This window comes from Artemia franciscana, chromosome 1 (genome assembly GCF_032884065.1).
Source record: "Artemia franciscana chromosome 1, ASM3288406v1, whole genome shotgun sequence".
NCBI classification, from domain to species: domain Eukaryota; kingdom Metazoa; phylum Arthropoda; class Branchiopoda; order Anostraca; family Artemiidae; genus Artemia; species Artemia franciscana.
The window spans coordinates 23394042-23417311 of NC_088863.1; the positions used below are offsets into that span (position 1 = coordinate 23394042).

At 34.2% G+C, this 23270-nt stretch overlaps 2 protein-coding genes across 7 annotated transcripts in view; one reads left to right on the forward strand and one right to left on the reverse strand.

Moving 5' to 3' along the window:
• The window catches only part of LOC136027114 (methyltransferase-like protein 25B), a 125471-nt gene that overhangs the window by 14670 nt on the left and 87531 nt on the right, over positions 1 to 23270 (forward strand). The window contains exons 1-2 of one of the 6 annotated variants that reach the window (XM_065704094.1): positions 17403 to 17464; positions 21330 to 21437. The exons of 1 other annotated variant lie outside the window; for it this stretch is intronic. Coding sequence is in view for 3 of the 5 variants with exons in the window: in XM_065704121.1 (XP_065560193.1) it covers positions 17438 to 17464 (27 nt within the window). In the remaining 2 variants the exon portion in view is untranslated. Of the gene's footprint in view, positions 1 to 17139; positions 17159 to 17319; positions 17569 to 21329; positions 21438 to 23270 lie in introns of those variants that run through there. 4 more of the 6 variants (XM_065704086.1, XM_065704121.1, XM_065704070.1 and 1 more) reach the window with 4 other exon arrangements.
• Positions 7382 to 23270, reverse strand: part of LOC136027096 (putative uncharacterized protein DDB_G0282133) — a 43702-nt gene continuing 27813 nt past the window's right edge. The window contains exons 3-4 of the mRNA XM_065704049.1: positions 14781 to 14972; positions 7382 to 11181 (exon numbers count right to left, since the gene is read on the reverse strand). Of these exons, the coding sequence (XP_065560121.1) occupies positions 7588 to 11181; positions 14781 to 14972 (3786 nt within the window). The 3' untranslated portion in view covers positions 7382 to 7587. The remainder of the gene's footprint in view (positions 11182 to 14780; positions 14973 to 23270) is intronic.

Consider the following 23270-nt stretch of genomic DNA (forward strand, 5'->3'; position numbering starts at 1 on the left):
CGTTCCGATTATGTCAATAATGTATCTAGGACTTGTGCTTATTTTTCCCACCAAGTTTCATCCCGATCCCTGCACTCTAAGTGTTTTCCAAGATTTTAGGTTTCCCCCTCCCAACTCCCCCCAAATGTCACCAGATCCGGTCGGGATTTAAAACAACAGCTCTGAGACACGATATCCTTCCAAACATCAAATTTCATTAAGATCTGATCAACCGTTCGTAAGTTAAAAACACTTCATTTTTTCTATTTTTTCCGAATTAACGAGCCCCCCACTCCTCCCCAGATGGTCAAATCGAGGAAACGACTATTTCTAGTTGTGTTGCGAGAGGAACGCTTTGGTTTTGTCCCGTTTTTTGTTTTTTTTTTTTTTTTCTATGTTGCCGATGTCGGCTTATTCCTGGAAACCGGTAAGGGTTTAACCTGTGCGGTTTTTACCCGAAAGTTTGGACCTCAGGCTGGATTGATGAATATGGCATTACATTTTGGAAAGCTCCGCAGAACTCTTGCCTGGGGCCAAAAAGAATGATTTTTGCTTGTCCACGAGCCAGAGCCTATTGTGTGCGAAGTGAAGTGGAGTTATGTAGCCTATGTCAGAGAAGAGTATCTGAAGTTGTGCAGCCAAGCTTTCGTTTCATCAAACGATGTTTCTGCTCTTGAGTGGAAAGCTCCGTTCTAGCAGGCAAGCAGGCAGGCAACACGTTCAAATTGAAGATGGTCTAAAATCAATAAGTGTTAAATATATGCGGCAGTTACCCGGCCCCACAGCCAATATATCTTCTTTGAGTGATAAATAGAAAAATTTGCAGAAGCAAAAAGCGACATTTTCCCACGGGTCTGAAAGTGCTGCCGTCTTTTTGGCTGGGTTTATCATTTGTTTTTTCGGACTTGGGATTGAGGTAGAGAAATGTTATCAGATTTACCTCTCAAATTTTAAAAGTTCTATCATTGCTAAAGAATTGGAGCTTATCCTTTGCTCCTTTCTAAGTGGTGACGTTAGAAAGTTGGCCTACGGCAAAGAAGCTGATCAATTAGTAGGGTACATACAGAAACCAAAAATAAGCCGATACCAATTGTAAGACATGTAGGGGAGTTGTAAGGAAAGGTCGGCTGTTAGCTCATAATCATCTTTGGCAGTGAGGGGTTTGCAAATTTCGGTTTGCAAATTTTGCTATTTGGTGTACCTATTATTTGTTTTCAGTGTATTTGATGGTAAGACCGAGTTGGTTACAGTGGTAAGACATGTAGGGGACTTGTAAGTAATAATCATCTGTTAGGCTACAATCATCTTTAGTGAAGAGAGGTTTGTAACTTTTGCTAGTTGGTGTAGCCTACCCATACTCACTGTAACCTAGAATTAAGTGTTTACGCAACGGGTACAAACGATAACGTAAAACAACGAGGCAGTTTCGTAATAATTATTAGAGTGTCATCTATGGTATTTTGATCCTGAAAAGTTACGGATATCTTTATAATACTAACTAGATTATATAAGATACTGTTCCAAGTTTTCATCCGTCAAATATCTACGATTTAAAAGGATAAAGTTCAACTGGCTGCAAAGTCAATTTAGTCCCTTCTTTCGATACTGTTTTGTTGTTGTTTTTTCGACGCTGAGGAATAGCCTTTGATCATGTGATTACTGATTGATAGAGAAGAAACAAAACCAAAGTGTTGCTCTTGCAACACTTTAGCCGGCGAAGCCGAACAAAGGTTGCCGCAACACTTCACGTTGCTCAGGCAACGTAGGTCTAGTTTAATTTGATCCGGTCTCTGATACGCCTGCCAAATTTCATCGTCCTAGCTTACCTGGAAGTGCCTAAAGTAGCAAAACCGGGACCGACGGACAGACCGACAGAATTTGCGATTGCTACATGGCACTTTCTTAATACCAAGTGCCATAAAAATTATTCAGAAATGATATTTTAAAGCTTTTGGAAAGGAATGCTTTTCTTTGGGATATGCATAAACTGACAAATCAATGTTGGAAGTGAAAAAGGTGTGTGCTCCAAAAAAAAAAAAAAAAAAAATGGGACTAAGAGGAATATTGAGAAAAAAAAAGTCTGTTCTGAAACGATATTATAAAGTGTCGTGAAATGTTTCGCTTGGTGCTGGGATATGCATAAAGTAGAAAACCAATGTGAGGGGAGAAAAAGATGTGATCCCACGATAAACATAAAGCAATTGAAAAAATAAGGAATTAAAAAAGCTGAAAATAAACATGAAGTGCTTGGGTCTCCGTCAAGGTGTATCGAAGCCCAGGCTCCACTTTCTATCATCTAAAGGCCTAGTATGCTCTTAGTCAAAATGGCCTCATGTATGTATGAAAATGTAAAAATTAATGCTAAAGAACTGTAAAAGAGAAAAAAATTATTGGACATTAATATTATAAAGACTTTTGACAGATACAATTCAGTGTAGGGGTATAAACAAAGTTGAAAAACTATGGTTTTGGAGTTTTAAAGGAATGCATGATGTGTTAAGGAAATCAATGGAAGGAAATTTTTCCTTCCATTTTGAGTTTCAACTTGCTTTTCACTTTCATAGTGTCACCTTTACACAAAAAAAGATTGACGTCAAGAACGCACCGTGACAAGATTCAACAGCTATTTACAATTCTTTGGAACGCATATCGATATGGAGCTGCTTCAGTATTCCATGTAAATTTTGGATTACCTTTTTTAGTCTATTTTATCAATCACGAATTACACTTTAGCTCTACTTCGCTTTACCATAGTTTCCTGCCAAAAGCTCAGAGCAGTTTTTCAGCTTCCTTTTTCCGTACCCCTTTTGCTTCCCAGTGTCGAGCTTTCCGTAAGGAAACTGATCTCTTATATTTGCTATGTAGACTAAAACCTAATTAACACGGAGCTAACTAAGAGAGTTGTCCCTGTTGTTATTACCTTAAATTACCTTAAATAGCAGTTTTCCAGCTTCCTCTTTCTGTACCCCTTTTGCTTCCCAGCATCGAGTTTTTTCTATGATTTGGGAACTGATTTCTTATATTTGTCACCAGGGAAGCCAGGTGGAGCTATTTGTATATCTTTAGATGGTACTACAATATAGCTTTCATTTGGGAATAATTATGAAAACATTTTAAAATTCTTGAATTTGTATTTTTCCGCAACACAGCAAAAGTTACTTAATCTTAGTATGAGGTTTTTGGTTGATATTTCGTGTTTCAATTATTTTGGCCAAAAAAAATAATAAATAATACTCCTTTTTTTAATGGGCTTTATTTCCATATTTCTTTGTGATATATTTTCGAAACCGGGAAGAAAAATCAAGTTATGAAAAGAAACTGTCCATTCTTAAAAGTATTTGTGAATGTCAAATCAGTAAAAAAAAAATGAACGTTTTGGAATCCCAAGCTATTTTACAAATAACCTTTTTCTTTGATTTTTGATGGCAAAACTGGATAATTAGAATAAAAAAAAAAAAAAACGCTCGTAGTATTTCCAGCTTAAAAAAAATCTTAAAGTTTTGAGCATATGGCCAACTTAAAGCTGACTGAGAGAATTTAGGTGCCTTAGCCTGCTTTGTAAGAAATTATAAGCGGGTAAAGTTGTTTTCCGTCACATAGTTGAAAAAAAAAATCAGACTAAAACATTTTCCTGTCGGGTTGTTGGTGGCTCATTGAAGTACATTATGCTATCGGGCATTATGTTCTGTTTGTGTGCATATGCATGCATTGGAGTTGTTGAAACAATTTATTGGGGAGTGAAGTCACATCCCTAGCTTGAAATTATTATTTATTTTCTTTGTCAAGTTTTTAATGCCATATATTAGTACCCAAGTCTCTACAATTTTGAAATCGTTGTGTTTTGACAATGACTAGACCCTCATATAAACCGTGCTGCCTTTATGTCACTTCCTATAAATATAAAATTTTTCCCTAAAACCTTGTTATCTTTTATTTTGAATTTTCCAGAAGTTTAAGAAACATATTCTTAAATGTGGGATTTAGTATATTACTGTAAGGGCCAGAATGCCTTCAGTCAGCCTTTAACGCAGAATCTTGCTAATTTTGCTTTCTATTTTACTATTTGCCAAGATTAGGATGCAAATTTGCAACTTTTCATTGCTGTAAAATTCTGTATACAAGTCTAAACCCCATATATAGGTCATTTTTAAGAGGTCAAGAGGTCAAAAAGTGCTTCAATCTGAATTTGCAGTAGAAGTGATTATTATATTTGTAAAGAGCATAAAAAAGGCATTGAGTAGTATATTCACTTTATATGAAAGCCAGTAGTACTGTTTGCACCACTTTTACCATCATTTCTGGGGAAATTAAATTCTGAGCCCTTAATAGAGGCCCAAAAGGAAACAAAAGTCCATAGCAACCAAAAATTTAAAAATATATATTCTTAAAAAATAAAGTCAGCACTTAATCTCATAGCCAATACACAATTGAAAAGTGTACAAAGCAATTAGCTTCAGCTAAGTGAAAAACTACTTTGTAGCTATATTTTAATAAATATTTAGACAGGATTTTGGTTAGGTTACATTTTGCATGCAGCCTCACTATATTTAACCCTCTGACAGCCCTCTAACAGAAAAAGGAAAAATAGAATGGCAATTTTATAAATAAATAGTTAAACCGAACTAAAATCCATCTCCTAGTTTTAGCAGCACTTATGACTATGACTAAATAGTTGAAACACGATTTGAAAGTCTTTTTCATTTATTTATTTCTCAATATAACACTAACTCTGTGTGTTGAATTAGAGCTCCGTAAACAAGGACAAAGTGAAAAAGAATAAGTCAAACAAAAAACCACGTTTGTAATTGGTGTTCTACCATAAAAACTCTAAAGGGTTCAGCCCATTCAGAAACGCCGCGTACATGAGCTGGGTTGAAAAACAGTCTTCTATAATCAGATTCGTTGATAAAAATTTTATTCAAGTCCATAAAACACATAATGGAAACGTAACATATGACATGAGACTTGCTTATTAATACAGTCAAGGTCCTCCGAAAGGAGGCTCACTGTTCAAAACAGTATATATCTGAAACCAGGTTTTCACGGTCAGGCAGTGATGTCATATGTCTGATGATGTAAAATTTTCAAGATCAGACTATGATAAAGTCAGACAGAAATTATGAGAGAGGGTTCCTCATTTATACCAGTACAGGCAAAGTAGCTAAAAATATGGGTCATCCCCAAACAAATTGCAACAAAAATGATTTTTACACTATGTTGTAGAGAGGGAAAAAGTTCAATAAGATGTCTAAAGTTGCACATTCTAGGTCAAAGCAAAACTAGTTTTTTTTTACTTTTCGTGTCAATTTTTTCAGTTTTTTCTAAAAGAAATTAACTGTCGGTAAATGCTCGTTTTTCTGTATATGAAGTACCGTCCCGATAAAAATGGAGAATATATAATCAATTTGTGATTTGATTTTGCCTGATAAATATATATATATATATATATATATATATATATATATATATATATATATATATATATATATATATATATATATATATATATATATATATATATATATATATATAAATATATATATATATATATATATATATATATATATATATATATATATATATATACATATATATATATATATATATATATATATATATATATATATATATATATATATATATATATATATATATATATGGTGGGGTGGTATATTGGTGGGGGCGCTTCGCGCAACCCCAAGCCCCCCCGCGCGCGTAAGTCGTTACGCGCCATTGTAGTTGTGTCCCTATGTCCCGGTCGTCATTTGTGTCCTGGGGTCCCAGTCTGTGATTTCTCTTTAAGTGTCCCGGTCGTCATTTATTTTTTAGCCTAACCAGGATTTGAACCTGGGACCTTCATTCTCCGTTCTGACACCCTCTCTCACCGAGTGACTACTCCAGCATGTTCATTTTGGTGTTTTAAATGGTATATTATTAACCAAATTAATGTGTTTTACAATATACTAAGCATCGTCATAACAAAAATGACGACAACTAATTTCATGACGTCAGCCGACACAAAAACATGACGTCACCTGATCCACAGATCCACAGACAGACAACTTATTTTTATATATATATATATATATATATATATATATATATATATATATATATATATATATATATATATATATATATATATATACACTGTCCAATTTCGAAGGGTACAGAGTAAAGTGGGAAGGGTCTTAGCAGGGATATAAGAATACAGTTCTCATGTGTCTTTTCCGTTTCAGCGAAATGTCTACTCTGTTTCTGAAACAGCTTCTGAAACGGCTAAATTCCACAGTTACAGGGTTTTATACAAAGTTCAGGTATGGAATGGAGATCCTGATTGTGTACTTAAAGCCGAATCAAGATGACTTCTTGTGTCCATTGGCTATTGACGTCCCACCAGCCCCTTGTCTGCTTCTAAAAATTGTGGAGTGCTCATGTCAACTGGAATGTAGCTCAACGAGATGTAGCTGCTGTAAAAACGACTTAACTTACACTGCAGCGTGTAAAACGTGCAAAGGGACAGCATTTTCTAACCCTCCAAAAATCAAAAGCTATAACAATGAGGAGAACTTCGAAGCTTAAATATCTGAATTAAAAGAATAAGTCGTGAATACTTTTCGGAGTTTGGTTCTGTCTTTCAAATGTTCATGAAGTTCATTCGGTAATTTTATCAGTTTTGAAGACTAGTCAGTGTGTTGATAATAGTTTATTCTGAGAGGGATTTTGAATGTCAGCCGCTAAAAACTAGTTTCATAGGTGATTTCCCTTTTCCATTATTTTTCATTTTTTAATAAATGTCTTCCAATCACTTTTTTTAGCCCGACCCATCAGGTGATGGAGCCAGTTACGGTAAGATTCAGGCTAATTAACTATTAGATCTCAAAACCGACAATTTAGCCAGCGAAAGATGTGTTAAAGAAGGGCGTCACGACGACGAGAAGCGTAAAAATTTAGTATTGATGATTATGAAAATTTTTTATAGGCCGTACACCAAATTTGACTCTATTTTCGCACTTATCTCGTCTTTTTACATCGGAATAATAATTCAGTTCAAGAAAAACGAACAATTACCGGAACTTATTTATTTATTTTTTTGTTAGAAGGAAAATGAGAAAACTGACATGATACGCAGAAAAAAACTAATTTTGCGTTGACCTAGAATGGGAAACTTTGGATATGTTTTTCAGCTTTTTTTCTCTACAATATGGTGTGTTTCTGTTGCAATTTGTTGGTGTCAAACTCTAGTTTGCTTGTACTATACCTCTCGTTGCAGTGATGATAAATATCACACCCTGATAGGCTAAATCAGTCATAGGAAACACAGTTATACAGAGCAATAATTATAGATTTGGAAAATTTACATTCAAAATTTTGGGAGCTTCTAGAGTTTTTTCTCTTGCAGGAAGAACCACTCGTTTATCTCAAAGATGCCTATGTCTAGCAGATGTTTTGAAGCATTTCTTAGACACAGGGACATTTCTTGGAAGATGATTGTCCATCAGTGTTTCTCTATGAATATGCATAATATAATTCCATCCTTTGCTTTGGTTTAGACTGGGGAATCAAATATATGAAATAAATATGGTTAGAACCTAATTGACACTTGTGCTAGTGTTTATCTGATAAGATAGTTTCATGACTAGAACTAATTGCTAAAAGATCTTGTATCTCATCATCAATCAATTCATAATCTGTCTCATAATCTTTTGCTGACAGGAATTCATTCTCAAAAAATTGGTCATTTAGCTCATCATCCAATGTTTCTTGTATAAGACTGCTAATGTCATATTTTACTACTTGATTTATTTTTTCAAGAGTGTCTATTTCATTAAAACTCTCAGTTAAGTCGAAATCGGGGCTTTCAAAACTGTCTTTTTGTATATTTTCATTTCGTCGTATGTCTTCTTCTTTTTTGATTAGAAGTTCTCTTCTTTCAATTGTAGCACTTTCAGATTCCATGGTTGTTGACGTTTCCGTTGTTGTTTCATCAAATACTTCTGTATCTGCCTCACTTACTCCACTTTGGTTTTCAAAACCAGATCCAAGTATCCCTAAATCTATATCTGCTGGAATATTCCTTGCATCCGCATTTTCTACTACAAAAACTGTGGTCGTCTCACGAGGGTTGTAGAATTCATAAATTTCATTTGTATTTAGAAATTGGTTTTTATTTTGATCACTTACCTCATCAGTTTTTGGAATATTCTCATCTGATTTAAAATTTGGTAGAGTTTCGAAATGTATGTCTTCAGAAACGGTTTTAAAAAAAAGTGCTACCTCTTTTTCAATTTGCAAATCCGTTGTATTCCTTTTAGAATTAACGGAGTTTGTCGTAGTATTGTACGTCCTTTTCAAATTGGAAATACCATTCTTTGCTGTGCTATTTTGTACAATCGATAGCTGTTCATCCAGTTTTTTCTGTGAGAATAAAGCCATTGTTAACAGTCCTTCATTTGTCTGCGGAGGGAATTTTGAATTATTTGACTCTAAATCTTCTTCCGTTTCGACCTGGTTCTTTTTTAAATGTAGGTCAACATTGGCAGAACTAGTGGTTTCTATCCTTTTAAAATCGGTGGTAACATTTTGTTGGTTTACCCGGCTTTTGAGCATTATTTTAGTGACTGATTCATTATTGATTGATTGAATTTTTATTTTTGCGTTTCCTATTGAACGAGAACTTAGGTCTTTGCTTCCATTCTGCTTATTTGTAGCTCCAAAATCTACATCTTTTTCTGAGTTACGGCTCAAGATATTAGTGAGATTCAGCACCTCTGTATCTTCAGATTTGTTTGGTCTTTCCAAACTTTGTCTATTAGAGATTGTATCTGAATCGTTTTTAGGGTCTCGTAGTCGTAACACAGCAGGCTTTTCGTCCATGTGTTGATCCTTTTCTATTTCCATAAAATCTTCCTTGTTTTCTAATAGATTTGCATGTAAATCCTTGTTATGTCTGTTAGTTGCATTAAAACTAGGGGGATGGTTATCTCCATTAACCAAATCAGGTAGTAGCAGAGTTTTTTTCGGATCGATATCTGCCTTTTTCAACATTTGATTTTCAAATATTTCACAGCTTTTTTCTTTTTCAGAGTTGAAGTTCAAAATTTCAGGAGTATTTTGACCTTTTTTGACATCGGAATTAATTGACTCGTCTTTGTTAAAATTTTGCAAATTTTGTGAACAGACACTTTTTCTCTCTTTATGAGGTTGCTTTGTGACGTCATCGTCCGCATTCTCTTCCTCTTCTCTTTCCAAGGAACTTCGGCTTTTTCCTGATAGACTGTTATTCAACTGTTTCTTATTATCACTAGTAACATTGGAAAGTAAAGGCTGGTTACTTTCTTTTTCAATGTTTTTAGATACAAGAGTTACTTTTGGATCGATAACAATCTTTTTTAAAACGTTTGTTGCAAATGCTTCAGTATTTATACCTTTTCCCGGATATAAGTTCAGAATTTCTAGTTTATTCTGCATTTGTTTTGATTTGGAATGTTTTTGTTCATTTTTATGCAAAGTTTCAGAATTATTTCCTCTAAAATTGGAGTATGATTCAACTTGCTGGATTTCAGGATCATATGATTCAACAATCTGTGAAAACATCCTATTGTCGTCGTTGCTATTTTCAGTTTTTTCTTTTTCCACAAAATCTTTGCTAATTTCTATTAAGCCGTCGTATAAATCATTATTGCGGTTATTGTTTGTATTTGTAGTTGCTCCGTAATTACTCAAGTTCACCAAATCAGGAGGTGAAAGATTTTTTTCTGACTCCTTGATTTTTGTTTTAAAAGCACCAAATTCAATTGCTTCCAAATTTTCGTCTTTTCCTGATTTAAAATTCGAGATGTCGGGAATATTTTGTATTTTTTCAATTATTGGTTCTCTTTTATTTGAAACTTTTGTATTTGTCATGTTAAAAGTTCTTGCAAAGTTTGTATCGAGTTTTTTTAGTAACAGCGATGTGATTCCCTGATTAGTATTTTGAACATCTTCATTTGTCAAAAAGCTTAGATAATTTTCTGGTAGGCCTTGCTGTAACTCCTTCTCATCATTAGTAGCATTTGAAGAAAGTTGATGATCATTTCCCCTCATCAAATTAGAAGAATGTTCTGCTATTTTGGGCTCGGTAACTACTTCTTTCAGAGTGGCAGTTTCAAAAGATTCAGTATTTTCATAGTCTTCCTGATTGAAATCCAAACCTTTTGGAATATTCATCAATTCTGTGACTTTTGAACTAGTTGCCTCACTTTTGTTGGACAGTTTCAAAAATTTTCCAATAAAATTTTTCTCTACTTTCAGGTCTTTCAATGGGATTACCACAATATCACTAGCAGCACTTGGTGTTTTGACTCTGTTCGAAAGGCTTTTACTACGTTCTGAAAGATCTTCATGTAACTGCCTCTTGTCCTCAGTAAAAGCGTCAATGAAAAGTGAATGGTTATTTTCTTTCATCATGTTAGAAGATGAATGAGTTCTTTTGGGCTCGGTAGCTACAACTTTTTCAAATATTTCAAGAGATATGTCTTTTTCCTCGTTCAAATTCAAAATTTCTGGGAGACTCTGAATTTCCTTGACTTTATAACTATTCGTCTCGTTTTTATTCGAAGTTTTTAAGCTCTGGGGACTGAATATTTTGTTCAGATTAACTGTCAGATCTTTCACTGAGTTTGCTGGGATTTTTTCCACATTTTCTATTTTCAAAAAACCTTGGCTGCTTTCTAGTGTGCCTTCATGTAAATGCTTGTTGTGTTTACTACTAACGTTAAATACTAGCGGATGATTATGCCCTTGTGTTAGATTAAAAGACAAAGGTGTTATGTTTGGGTCCATAGTCAATATTTTTGAAGTGTCTGTTTCATATTTTTCAAGATTGGCGTTCTTTTCCGAATTCAAATTCAAAGTTTCTGGAATACTCTGAAACTCCATGAATTTAGAATTATTTTGCTCATTTCCTATGGAAATTTTCAAACTTGGCAGGTTTAATTTTTTTTCAGTATCTTCTTTCAGGTCTTCCAATCCGAATGCCGTTATTCCACCATCTATATTTCGTGAGTTTTCTCTTTCTAAGAAATCTTGGCTACTTCCGCTTAGGCCTTCACGTTGTTGTTCGGATTTTTTAACTGGTTGGTCTGCATCTAACTTCTTCAAAATAGGCTTTGATTCCAGAGGAATGATTTTGCTTAAAATTACGGTCGAGGTTCCGGAATTCTGAAAGAAAAATAAAAAAACAATAAGTTCTGTGCAGCTCTTAACACTTATTCCCTGGCGAAAAAAATGAACTGTCTTATAGCAAGTCTGGGTAGCCATAGTTTTTTCATTCCTATGTTCAATATTATAATAGAAAAAAAAATGACTTGAGTCTTAGCGATCTACAGTCACTTTTTGTTCCATTGCAACTAACGAAGGTATTTTCTTGTATAGTTTCCAAACAAAAAAAAAACTTTAAACATTATCTTAAAAATAATCTATTCGAAACTAATGGAGGAAACAAGTGCGTTTATCAAAGCAGATTAAAGAGCGGCGTTAAAATACAATATGAATGGAAATTTAACTAAATTTAAGGAGGCTACTACCTCCGAACCCTCTCTTATTTACACTAAAGCTTAACTTGTACTGTAATAACAGCAAAATACATTTTAAACGTATATTGCTTACAACAATAGTCAGAGAATGAATATACTGATTAGATATTTTCATTTTAAAATAATGATTTACTAGCCGGAATAGAAATGGGAAATTTTTCTCCCCGAATTTGTAAAAAAAGACAATAGGTAAAATAGTTCGATCGCAGTTACCAACGGTCTTTTATTGTACTTTGGGCTCTGGCATGTACTCTGGTGAGTGAGTGAGTGATCGGGTGATTTTGAGCGTTTGAGTATGAGTGTCTGCAATTGTAAACGCCCTGTGAGAGGGAAAGTCCATACAACCACCTCTTCCATTAATAGCTTATGTGCCCCCGGAGTGCAACTTTATATTCTTACTCCCAGGCTCGGGGGGGGGGGGTTCAATCCTGGAAAGTTTTACATGATCATTGGACTGTTTTGAACAAAATCTCTACCTCTAAATTTCGAGTGGGTACATTTGGGGATAAGACGACTCGGGGTTGGGAGGCTTGTTGCCCTCTCATCAATTTTGACTCTTAATAAGAGATCTAGAACATTTAATTTTCAATCAAATGAGCATCTTGCAAAATTTATGTGATCATCCTTTCAATGAAACCTTATATGCCCCAGGGCATAACTTACAACACTTGACCTTGGGCTCTGGGGGCTGTGTCTAAACCGCAGCTACTATTATCACCCGGTCTTTGAACTATTTTCAACAAAATGGCTACCTTAAAATTTTGCTCGAATACATTTGGGGAAATAGGACGTGGGAGGGGGGCTAATTGCACTCTGTTACACTTTTGACTCTTCATAGGGAACTTATATACCCCTGGAGCATAGCTTACAAAAAGTTCCCTCAGGATCTGCGGGTTGTGTCGACCCCGCAGTTATTGTTATCTGATCTTTGAACTATTGTGAAAAAAGCTATCTCAAAATGTTGATCTGATTTATTTGGGGAAAAAAGGATGTGGGGGGCTAACTATCCTCTGATCACTTTTGACTTTTAAAAAGGGGACTAGAACTTCTAATTTCCAACGAATGAGCCCCCTCTGACTACATAATGGGAATATTTCAAGTCGGGATGGAGGGAATTTTTCCAGGCGGAATTTTCCACGGGAGGAAACTTTCCGCGGAGATAAATTTTCCGTGGGGAATTTTCTGCTTTGGGAGATTTTTTACGGAAGGCGGGGTACTATCAATGTGTGAAATTATCCGTGATGAATTTGCTGTGTGGAAAATTTTCCAGGGGAGAGAAACTGACTCCCAAATCTAAGCGCTTCTTGCTGGCACTTGGATTAAATTTATACCACAGTTGCTACTGACATACATTCCTCATTATCAGTGAAACGGTTAGATCCAAAAGAAGTGAAACGGTTAGATACAAAAGAAGCAACAGTTAAGATCGATATGAAACTAAAAAAAAATTTGCGTCAGAATAAATACCTATGAAATATTCTGCTTTTTTGTTTGTTTTTATCCTTCATTTTCTTTATTTCTTTTGTTAATGGAATAAAAAATTCGAAAAATGTTGCTCGCCACAGCAACAGTGATTTCGCACTGGCTAAGTAAGGTTAACAGACTTGTTTACTTTAGACCGGAAAATGTAAGCTTTTTTTGCATTAGTGAATTATCTTTTGCTTGCCAATTATAGACCATAGTATATTCTTACGATAAGTAGCTTACGTTACTGAAGGCTAATGATATTACGCGTTAATAATTATGTTGGTCGCTTTAATTAAACCAAAATAAAAATCAAAACTGAAATCTAACATTATTGGCTAACATTCCAATTTTGTTTAATGGTTCTCTTCACTACGCTTTAGAACATATCACTCAATCCCAACTTAATCTTAAGTTGGGATTAAGATTAAGGCTTAAGTTAACTTACGCCTTAATCTTACGCTGTCTGATCTCGGTGAGCAATTTTGCCTACAACATAGGGAGCGCCTTGTGCATTCGATTTCCAATTGGAATTTGAATTCCTATCTATTCCTTCATCAAAATTAAATATCTGGGAGAATTAGTTCAATAACTTTTCCGAGAAAATATTTCCCAGTTGATCTGATCTTGAATCCCCGTCTCCATTCCATATTCTTAATTTTTCAATAGTTTGCTTATGGTGATTTAGGGGATGATTCGAATGCTTTAATGGATTTTACGCTATCCTAGTGCCAACGAATGTTCTTAAGTGTAAAAGGTTTATGTATAGCATAAGGTAATACAATCACCCAGCATACAAAACTACGTACGTAAAACCACGTAATTTTAAAGCAAAGAGAGGGAGTGGGTGAAAACAAGGTCCAAGAGGGCAAGTAATTATTCCAACAGGTCCTCTTTAAATGACTTTAAAGTGATTTTAGTTGTCAACTAAAGCCAAATAATTCTTTTAAAAGCCGATTTGACTTGGGATAACTCTCATCCCAGAGGATGTGGGTATCCCCTAAACCCTTTGATGCATACACCTGAAGGAAAGAGTATTCAAAGCGAGTAGGTTTTCTCAGATTTTAAATGATTTTAAAATGATTTTAGTTGTCAATACAAGCTTATGCTTATATTCCAATAGGTCTTCTTTAGCATAGCTAAAATACAAGGATGGCAGTGGCAGTTTATGGTCAGAATGCAACAGCAAAGAATCACTTTAAATGTTCGAATAATGGCGGGATAACAAATGTAAAACAGCGCTAAATAGCTGTTGGACATATGACATTCCGAGTTCATCATTAAATTTTCAACCTCAGTTTTATTTAATACATATTATTATCAGATTCAAGCTAGTATTTTCACATCGATGGAAACCACTTATGTTTAAAATCAGGATCAACACACCAATGTTGATTTAGTAAAGAGCTAAATGCCTTTTGGTTATTGTTTCCATTTTATCGAATTTTCCCAGCCACTTCCTATTGCCAGGGTGGTTTTAGAAACTTTGAAGGCAGTCTTTTCAGTTTGGAATTGAAAGTTCTAGCATCCTCCTTAAGGAGCAATCGTAATGGCAGGGCGACTAGCCACCTTTTCGTGCTTTTTTGCCTTTCAAGTACCCTTGTAATCTCCGGTAGTTTGTAGTGTTTCATTTGGAAACTGAACATAAAAAGAAGAAGAAGAAGAGACCTAGCTGTGAACATTAGGTTAGAAAAGCGAAAGTTGGCTCCAAAAAATAGAAACTTTGTGAAAAGTATGGATGACAAATCCCATTATATTTACCTTATCTAATCTATTTGAATCTTGATTCTTTTCTACATCAACCTTGCTTCTACGGAAGTCGTGATAAGCATCAGCCAAAGAGCAGTCAGACTCGTACCACCAATCACAAACCAATAATTCCTGATTAAAAATTGTACCATTTGGACATAGGAATTTAAAATGGCGGCCATCTTCTTGACAGACATGGAACATCTGTAAATTTAGAATATTCTTACTTTAAGACATTGTCCAAAAAGGCGAAAAGGCTGCTATCTAATGAAAAAAATTAACGCGTTTAATTATTGGTAAATAAAATTTTGTCATTGTCCCTTAAAATTTTCAATCACTTTTTAAAAGTACGTAGCCTACTCGGAAAGCATTGCATAAAGTTGAACTGTAGTCCAATGTGGCGTCTAGAAGGCATTTCGTCGGGCCACACCCGTGGAAACTGACTATTTCATGTAGGTGAAGTTAACAGAAACCAATTGGCTCCTATAGACAAAGATTTGTCTAGTGGGGCCATACAAAACTTGGTATTTCGTCGGTCCAATGTAATATCATAAGAGACTTCCGTTGGGTGAAAGACAGCGGATGTTACTGTTACTGCAATAGTCAACGAAATTTTGCAACGTGTCGGTAAGGCAGGACAGTTCCAGTGGCTCTAACGAGAAAGAACTTATATTGTTGCTACTTTCAAAATATCGGAAGCAGCTGAAATATTTTGCTAATAATTAAGCCCACAGAATGGCAAGTTTGTACCAAGCTTATTTGGAACTAGACCTCTTTCTGTTCTTCTTGAGACCCCTATAACAAATCATTTATCCCAGGGTATGAAGGAAGACAACTACAAGAGAAAGAAACAATATTTAATGCTTGGTTCGAAAGTTTTGCTGCTTTGTTACATTAAACAAAAAATTGATTGAAAAGCTCAATAATTTGATAAACAACGAAAAGATGAAAAGATTAGGAATGACTTTTAAAAATCTATCATTAGTTTTTAATTATATGATAGAAAGATGAGTTTTCTTTAAGGTTGGTGAACATATTCTTTTAATATGCAAGGTTTTTTTTTCTTATTTTTACCTAATTTAATTTTGTTTTTGTGTGTTAAAAGACAGTCCTGGTATGTAGTTTTCCCAGAGGATTGGAGTATTGGAGTCGCATGAGATATTAGATTATACGTAAACATTCGAGTATCGTATAGCGGTATTACAATGCCGCGGATATATCTACACGTTTGAACTTCCTCTCTACTTTTGGTATCCTTACTCTTTTTTCTTTTTAGATATGCTTAAAATCAAACTGAACTGAACTAAAGCGTACCTTATTGCCTGCAAGAAGCAAGAAACAATATAGTTTTGAAATAACATTTCAAGTTTAATAGTTTTTTAATAGTGTTTGACTTTATTCCAGGCTGTTCAATTTTTTGGAGCACATGAAATAAATATGGACAAAAAACTGGTATAATTGAAGCTGTATTTCAGCCTCTTTGAGGAAGTTCGTCCTGGTTCATCCTTGACAAATATTGAGTCTCAATAGAAATAGATGCAGCTGAAAAAGCGAAGTTCGCTTCGAAAAATATACTACGGACTTATTCCACCCAGAAAATTCTCCTCAATTTTTAATTTAATTTCATGTTGTTTTTCAAACCATGCCATAAATCCCCCTCTTTGGAAAAGTTTTTTGGAAATCCCCCTGAATTAAGCTTCTCCCGTGGAGGAGTCTCCCAAAGAGAATACCTCTTGTGGAAAATCCCCCAACAAAAAAATTAGATAATTGCAAACTCACAGTGAAATCCCCCTGACTAATGTCCCGGAACATCTTCAGATGTAATGTTCAGTCGGCAAAGAGAAAGTAAGACAAAAAAAGTTTCGTATGGGAACTGTGCGTATGGTAAACATATAATATTACCATCAGAAACTTCCCTTTTACCAAAAATTTCCCCCCTCAAAAATCCTTCCCCCAGATATGTCGATCTACTCCCCAATAACAAATACAATCTTTAAAAAACGGGTATTTTTATAACTAACAGTCCTTCTCTCATGAGCTCTTGGGGTTATTTTATCCCCAAAGCCACAGTTATTTGACTTTTCAACTACGCTGGACGAAAAGGATATTTCAAAATTTTAAGTGGATAGCTTCGAGGAAAAAGGGGTTTGGGAGGGAGAGTGTTGCCTCCAATATGTCTTTTCACTTCAGAGGCACTTTATCTTTTAATTCCAGTTTGAATGAGCCCACTCCCGATTTTCTAGGACCATTGGTTTAGAACAATCATTCCCGAAAATCAAACGAATAAACACGCATCCGTGATCTTTCTTCTGACAAAAATTCAAGGTTCCATATTTTTGCAAATAGGAATTAGAAACCTCAACATCACAGTTTTCTGACACTTGAATATGGTTGTATGATTTTCATTACTATTCCTTGACTCTTTAAGGGTGTTACCTCTCTATTACGAGATTTAGGGAAATTTTGTCGGACTTGTAGCTTTTAAAGGTTGACAATGGATTTCATGTATTTAGAATGAGTATAAATAGGCAATTCTTTTGATGTATCTATTGTTATTAATTTTTTGTCTTCTGCAGTTACAATAACTATTGGGCTAAATCGCTCCTTACTTACAGTTCGTTACCAGAACTGTTTGATACGTTCATAAAGTGGTGTGTAAATTCAAACAGATGATCACACTGTTTGTATTACTATCTGTAAGTTGTAACCTCATAACCAGCAGACTGACTATATGGCCATTTCCATGTCATATTCAATGAATCTCGACTTTGATGCTGTTCTGTTTTCTGTATAAAAAAGCGTAGGATACTTTGTACTACTATAGGCTATCTAGGCCTCCCTGATGTTAGAAAATAGCTTTAGGCTATAGCCTAGGCCAACTTATATATATATATATATATATATATATATATATATATATATATATATATATATATATATATATATATATATATATCATCTCACTTAAAAGAAGTTGGTAATCAAATTTTGACTATTGTTGTTCTGACCAGGCTAGGTTGTCTTAGGGCACAAGCTAGATTTGTTAGTCTATGCTATGTTTTTTCTTTGGGAGGTTTGTTCAGCCTTGGCTAAGCCTGTGTGAACAGTATTGGGGTTCCTGAATGGGAAAGCATTTAATTTAGGCTAGACCATGTTACCAGAAATGCTTTGCCAAGGCTGATCTTTCACTTTTGTTTGAAGGAAGGGAGATTAAAGGAGGTTCAAGACAATAGTTTACATGGGTGGAGGTGCAGGTTTCCTAAAATTTCTAGTTTTATTAAATTTCTAGGTACTTCAAATGCAACTTACCAGAGAGACTTATTGGTAAAATTCTAGTTTAGCTTAGGGGCTTTTTACTTCCTTGGAGAAATAGTCCTTAGAGATATATAGGCTACCTTGATCCATTCCTAGGTCCAGGAATGGACCCAAGGCCAAAAATACACCACTAAGAAGGTATTTTGAAGCACACACCTCTATTCCTTTACTCTACAGAGTGCACTGACCTTTGATTACCTTTATCAATCTTTATGTTACAAAATTTTGAAACTAATTAAGACTCAGCTTCATAAACTTCCATAGTAAAAGAAATCTTATATATATGCCAAGATGGAATTGTTGTCAAGTTCTGATTTAAAGGATTCTTGCTATCTTGGAAAGTAGCTGAGTTAGGTGAATGAATCCAAGGCCTAAAGTATACCCTGGAGAGATTTTATCAGGCTATTATCTTTACCTTTTATATATTTAACCTTAGATGTTTGCATAGATTACCTATCAAGAATTGACAGAAAACATTTATTACTTTCTGAGATAGACCATAGTCTCTTGTTTAGAGTTTTACTAGAATTGTAAGAAAAAAGTGGTTTTATTTGGATCTCTGAGTCTAAGCAAAGGAAATTACCCCATAGTCATATCTAACAGACAGAAAGCTTTCAAAGAATATATGATTTGACAAGTAAGGAGCAAAGAAAAACAAAAAGACACCTACTTTGTTTGTATTACCTCAGCCTCTCATATGTTTGAGTATCACTTTACATTGAAAGTCAAATGATGTCTAGAACTAGTTTAAAAGCTCTTGTCAAATAATTAGCCTCTATGGTGAATAATCTATACCAGCTTATGAAATTTCATTAACATTTGGTATAATTACCATATACACTTATTTTGGAATTTTTCATTTAAAATTCAAATAGGATAAGATACCCAGTAGTTGGACAGCTAATCACCACTTCAACAATTAGACTGCTTACCAGCATGACAGCCCTCCTCAAAAAGTTGTCTCTCATCAACAAACTAGATAGATACCATTTTAAAAACAATAATGGTTTCAAAGAACTTTTAGCTATAGCCTACAACTATGGAACCTTTAGCAGCCAAAAGATGTCTGATAACTATATTTGGTACAAGGGGCAGAAGTGGAATTGCTCCTTGTTTATAGCTTAAATTTTTTTTGAATGTAAGTGACATGTAATGACATCAATGATAAATACAATGTAATGAAATACATCATGACCATAATATGCCACAATAGTGCAGCATTTGTGTCATCTTGCCAGCAAATTTGCATTTTTTTTAGATTTCATGAAGTGCATTTGGGGTTATGGCAATTTTACATGTATAATGAAAAATAATGATATTGAAATGTAAAATTACACAATTATACTTATATGTCAAAAATATATAATTATAATTTTATTTTTTCAATGAACTAAATTGAGAAATTATTTTGAATATAATTAACAATTGTCTATATAAGATTCACTCTGCAATTAATTAATTTTGGCTTTGAAAATTTTTGGGCCAATCCAAAAGAGGAGGCTGATGATACCTTCCCTCTCACTTAATAAGATTTAGTTTTTTAATGTTGGAATCCTTATTTCTTATATTTTTTATGTCTATGCTTAATATAATCTAGAAAAAGCACTTATAAAAGAATGTTAAATTCTAATTTTTACTTTTGCTTTTCCACATTTTGCAGTTCAACAATCCAGTTTATAAGATTTTTCTTTTTTTGTTAAACTGATATTTCTAACTTTGTTTCAAGAACCTGGTTTATCAGTGCCAAACACCTCTTATTAAATAATGATTGTATTAAATTGAGTTAAAATTGAGAGAGCTATAGTTTTGTCAAACAGTTTGTGGTAACAAACAGTTGTAAGGAGCAACCCAGCTCAATAGTAACCAAAACTGAAAGAAACAGAATTTTAATACCTTTAGTTACATCAAAAGAATTGCATTTTAAGGCTGATTTTAAGAATATAAGTTTCATAAAGTTCAGTCTTACCCATCAAAAGTTACAAGCCTGAGAAACTTTGTCTTATTTTAGAAAATAGGGAGAAACACTAAAAGTCATGGAATCTTAATGAAACCACACCATCAGATTCAGCATATCAGAGAACCATATGGTATAGCCATATGGATATTCTATATGGTATAGCCATATGTGGCAATTCCACATATGGTAGAACCATATGTGGAATAGAAATTCCACAAAAATGTGGAATTTTGATGGATGCATGTTTATTTGTTTGTTTGTTTTTTTGTTCTTTTTTTTTCCCAGGGGTGATCTTATCGACCCAGCAGTCCTAGAATATCGCAAGAGGGGCTCATTCTAACGGAAATGAAAAGTTCTAGTTCCCTTTTTAAGTTACCCAAAAAATTGGAGGGCACCTAGGCCGCTTCCCATGCTCATTTTTTACCAAAGTCATCAGTTCAAATGAGATAGCCACATTATTCAGCATAGTTAAAAAATCTTCTAACTATGTCTTTGAGGACGACTTACTTCCCAACAGTCCCCATGGGAGGGGCTGTATATTAAAAATTTTGACCAGCGTTTACATATAGTAATGGTTATTAGGAAGTGTACAGACGTTTTCAGGGGTATTTTTTGGTTGGAGGGAAGGGTTGAGAAGAGGGGATTATGTTGGGGGAGCTATGTATTATGTTGGTTTGTTTGTTTCTTTTATCCTACGAGTGATTGTATCAGCCCAGTGGTCCTAGAATGTTGCAAGGAGGGCCAATTCTAACGGAAATTAAAAGTTCTAGTGCCCTTTTTAAGTGACCAAAAAATTGGAGGGCACCCAGGCCTCCTCCCACGCACATTTTTTCCCCAAAGTCACTGGATCAAAATTTTTAGGTAGCCTTTCTGTTCACCCTATTCGAAAATCTAAAAAATGTGTCTTTGAGGATGACTTTATCCCCCACAGTCCCTGGCGGAGGGGCTTCAAGTTACAAACTTTGACTGTTGTTTACATATAGTAATAGTTATTATGAAGTGTAGAGACGTTTTCAGGGGGGATTTTTTCGCTTTGGGGTGGGTCAAGGGGAGGGGGTAACGTGGGAGGTTCTTTCCATGGAGGAATTTTTCCCAAGGGAAGAGAATTTCCATGAAGGGCGCAGGATTTTCTATAACTATTAAAAAAAAACAATGAGAAAACCAATAATTTTTTTTCAATTGAAAATATTGAGCAGCTTTTTCGTCTCTTATACCTTGCTCTTTAAGTATTTTTAGTAATTTCAACTATTTATTCTATGGTATTTCTGATTCAAGGGTCATTCTTGTAGATTTGGGACAAAATTCAAGCTTTAGTGTAATGAGCGAGGAATTGACGAGGGGGTGAGCCCCCTCATATACATAAATATAGAAGTTTGTTTCGTAAGTCAATTCGTAAGGTACGTATGTTTATTACTAACAAAAACGTTCGTAAACAAAAAATAAAAGATGTAGTTGCATTTTTAAGTAACCAAAGATTGGAGGGCAACTAGGCATCCTCCCCCATCCCTTCTTTCATCAAAATCGTCCGATCAAAATTATGAGAAAGCCGTTTAGCCAAAAAAAAAATTATTACGCAAATTTCGCTTTATTTATTCATGTTTGGTGAGCCAAAATCAAAACATGCATTAACTCCAAAACGTTTAGAAATTAAATGAAAAAAGACAAGTTTATTTAACTGCAAGTAAGGAGCGACATTAAAACTTAAAACGAACAGGAATTATTCCGTATATGGAACGGGTTGTCCCCTCTTTAACGCCCCACTCTTTACGCTAAAGTTTGACTCTTTCTCACATCTCTACTTTTTAAAACAATTAAAAAACTTTAGCAAACAAATACAAAGTAGAGACAATAGGGAAAATTTTTTTCAAGACAGTGGAAATTATTTCTGTAGATATTTCGACCCTATGTCCAAGGGCCGTCTTCAGCACAATACAAGAATTAGAGAGAAACTATATATATATATCTATATATATAAAAATAAGTTGTCTGTGTGTGGATCTGTGGATGGATCAGGTGACGTCATGTTTGTTCGCATATGACGTCTGAATTATTTCACACTAATACAAAAGAAGAAAAAAACTAAAAAAGGTAAAAACTACAAAAAAACTAAAAAGAAAAAAAAACTAAAAAAGCTAAAAAACTAAAAAAAACTAAAAAAAGGTAAAAATCTAATAACTAAAAAAAACTGAAAAAAATAAAAAAAGGCAAAAACTACAAAAAAAATAAAAACTAATAAAAAAACTAAAAAAGCTAAAAAACTAAAAAAACTAAAAAAAACTAAAAAAAACTAAAAACTAAAAAAGAAAAAAACTAAAAAAAAGGAAAAAACTGAAAAATAAAAGAGAAAAAGAAAACTAAAAAAATATGAATAAATATATATAAAAATAAGTTGTTTGTGGGTTATGTCTGTCTGTCTGTCTGTCGAGTGGCGTCGTGTTTGTCCGCATATGACGTCTGAATTATTTCACACTAATACAAAAGAAGAAAAAAAACTAAAAAAGGTAAAAACTACAAAAAAAACTAAAAAGAAAAAAAACTAAAAAAGCTAAAAAACTAAAAAAAACTAAAAAAAAAGGTAAAAAACTAAAAACTAAAAAAAACTGAAAAAACTAAAAAAAGGCAAAAACTAAAAAAAACCTAAAAACTAATAAAAAAAACTAAAAAAGCTAAAAAACTAAAAAAACTAAAAAAACTAAATTAGCAATCAACAAAGCACCGAGACACAAATGACGACCGGGACACAGGGAGTATAAATGACGACCAGGACATAAGTAAAAAAAAAAAAAACTAAAAAAACTAAAAAAATGGTAAAAACTACAAAAAAACTAAAAACTAATAAAAAAACTAAAAAATCTAAAAATCTAAATAAACTAAAAAAGAAAAAAAAGAAAAAAGGAAAAAAATAAAGGAGAAAAACAAAACTAAAAAACGAATGTATATACAGACCGGGACACCGGGATACAAATGACGACCGGGACACAGGGAATATAAATGACGACCGGGACACAGGGACACAACTACAATGGGGACGCCGGGGGGCACAGGGGGATATAAATGACGACCGGGACACCGGGACACAAGGAATATAAATGACGCCCGGGACACTCAAAGAGAAATCACAGACTGGAACACCGGGACACAAATGACGACCGGGACACAGGGAATATAAATGACGACCGGGACACAGGGACATAACTACAAAGGGGACGCCGGGGTGCACAGGGGGATAT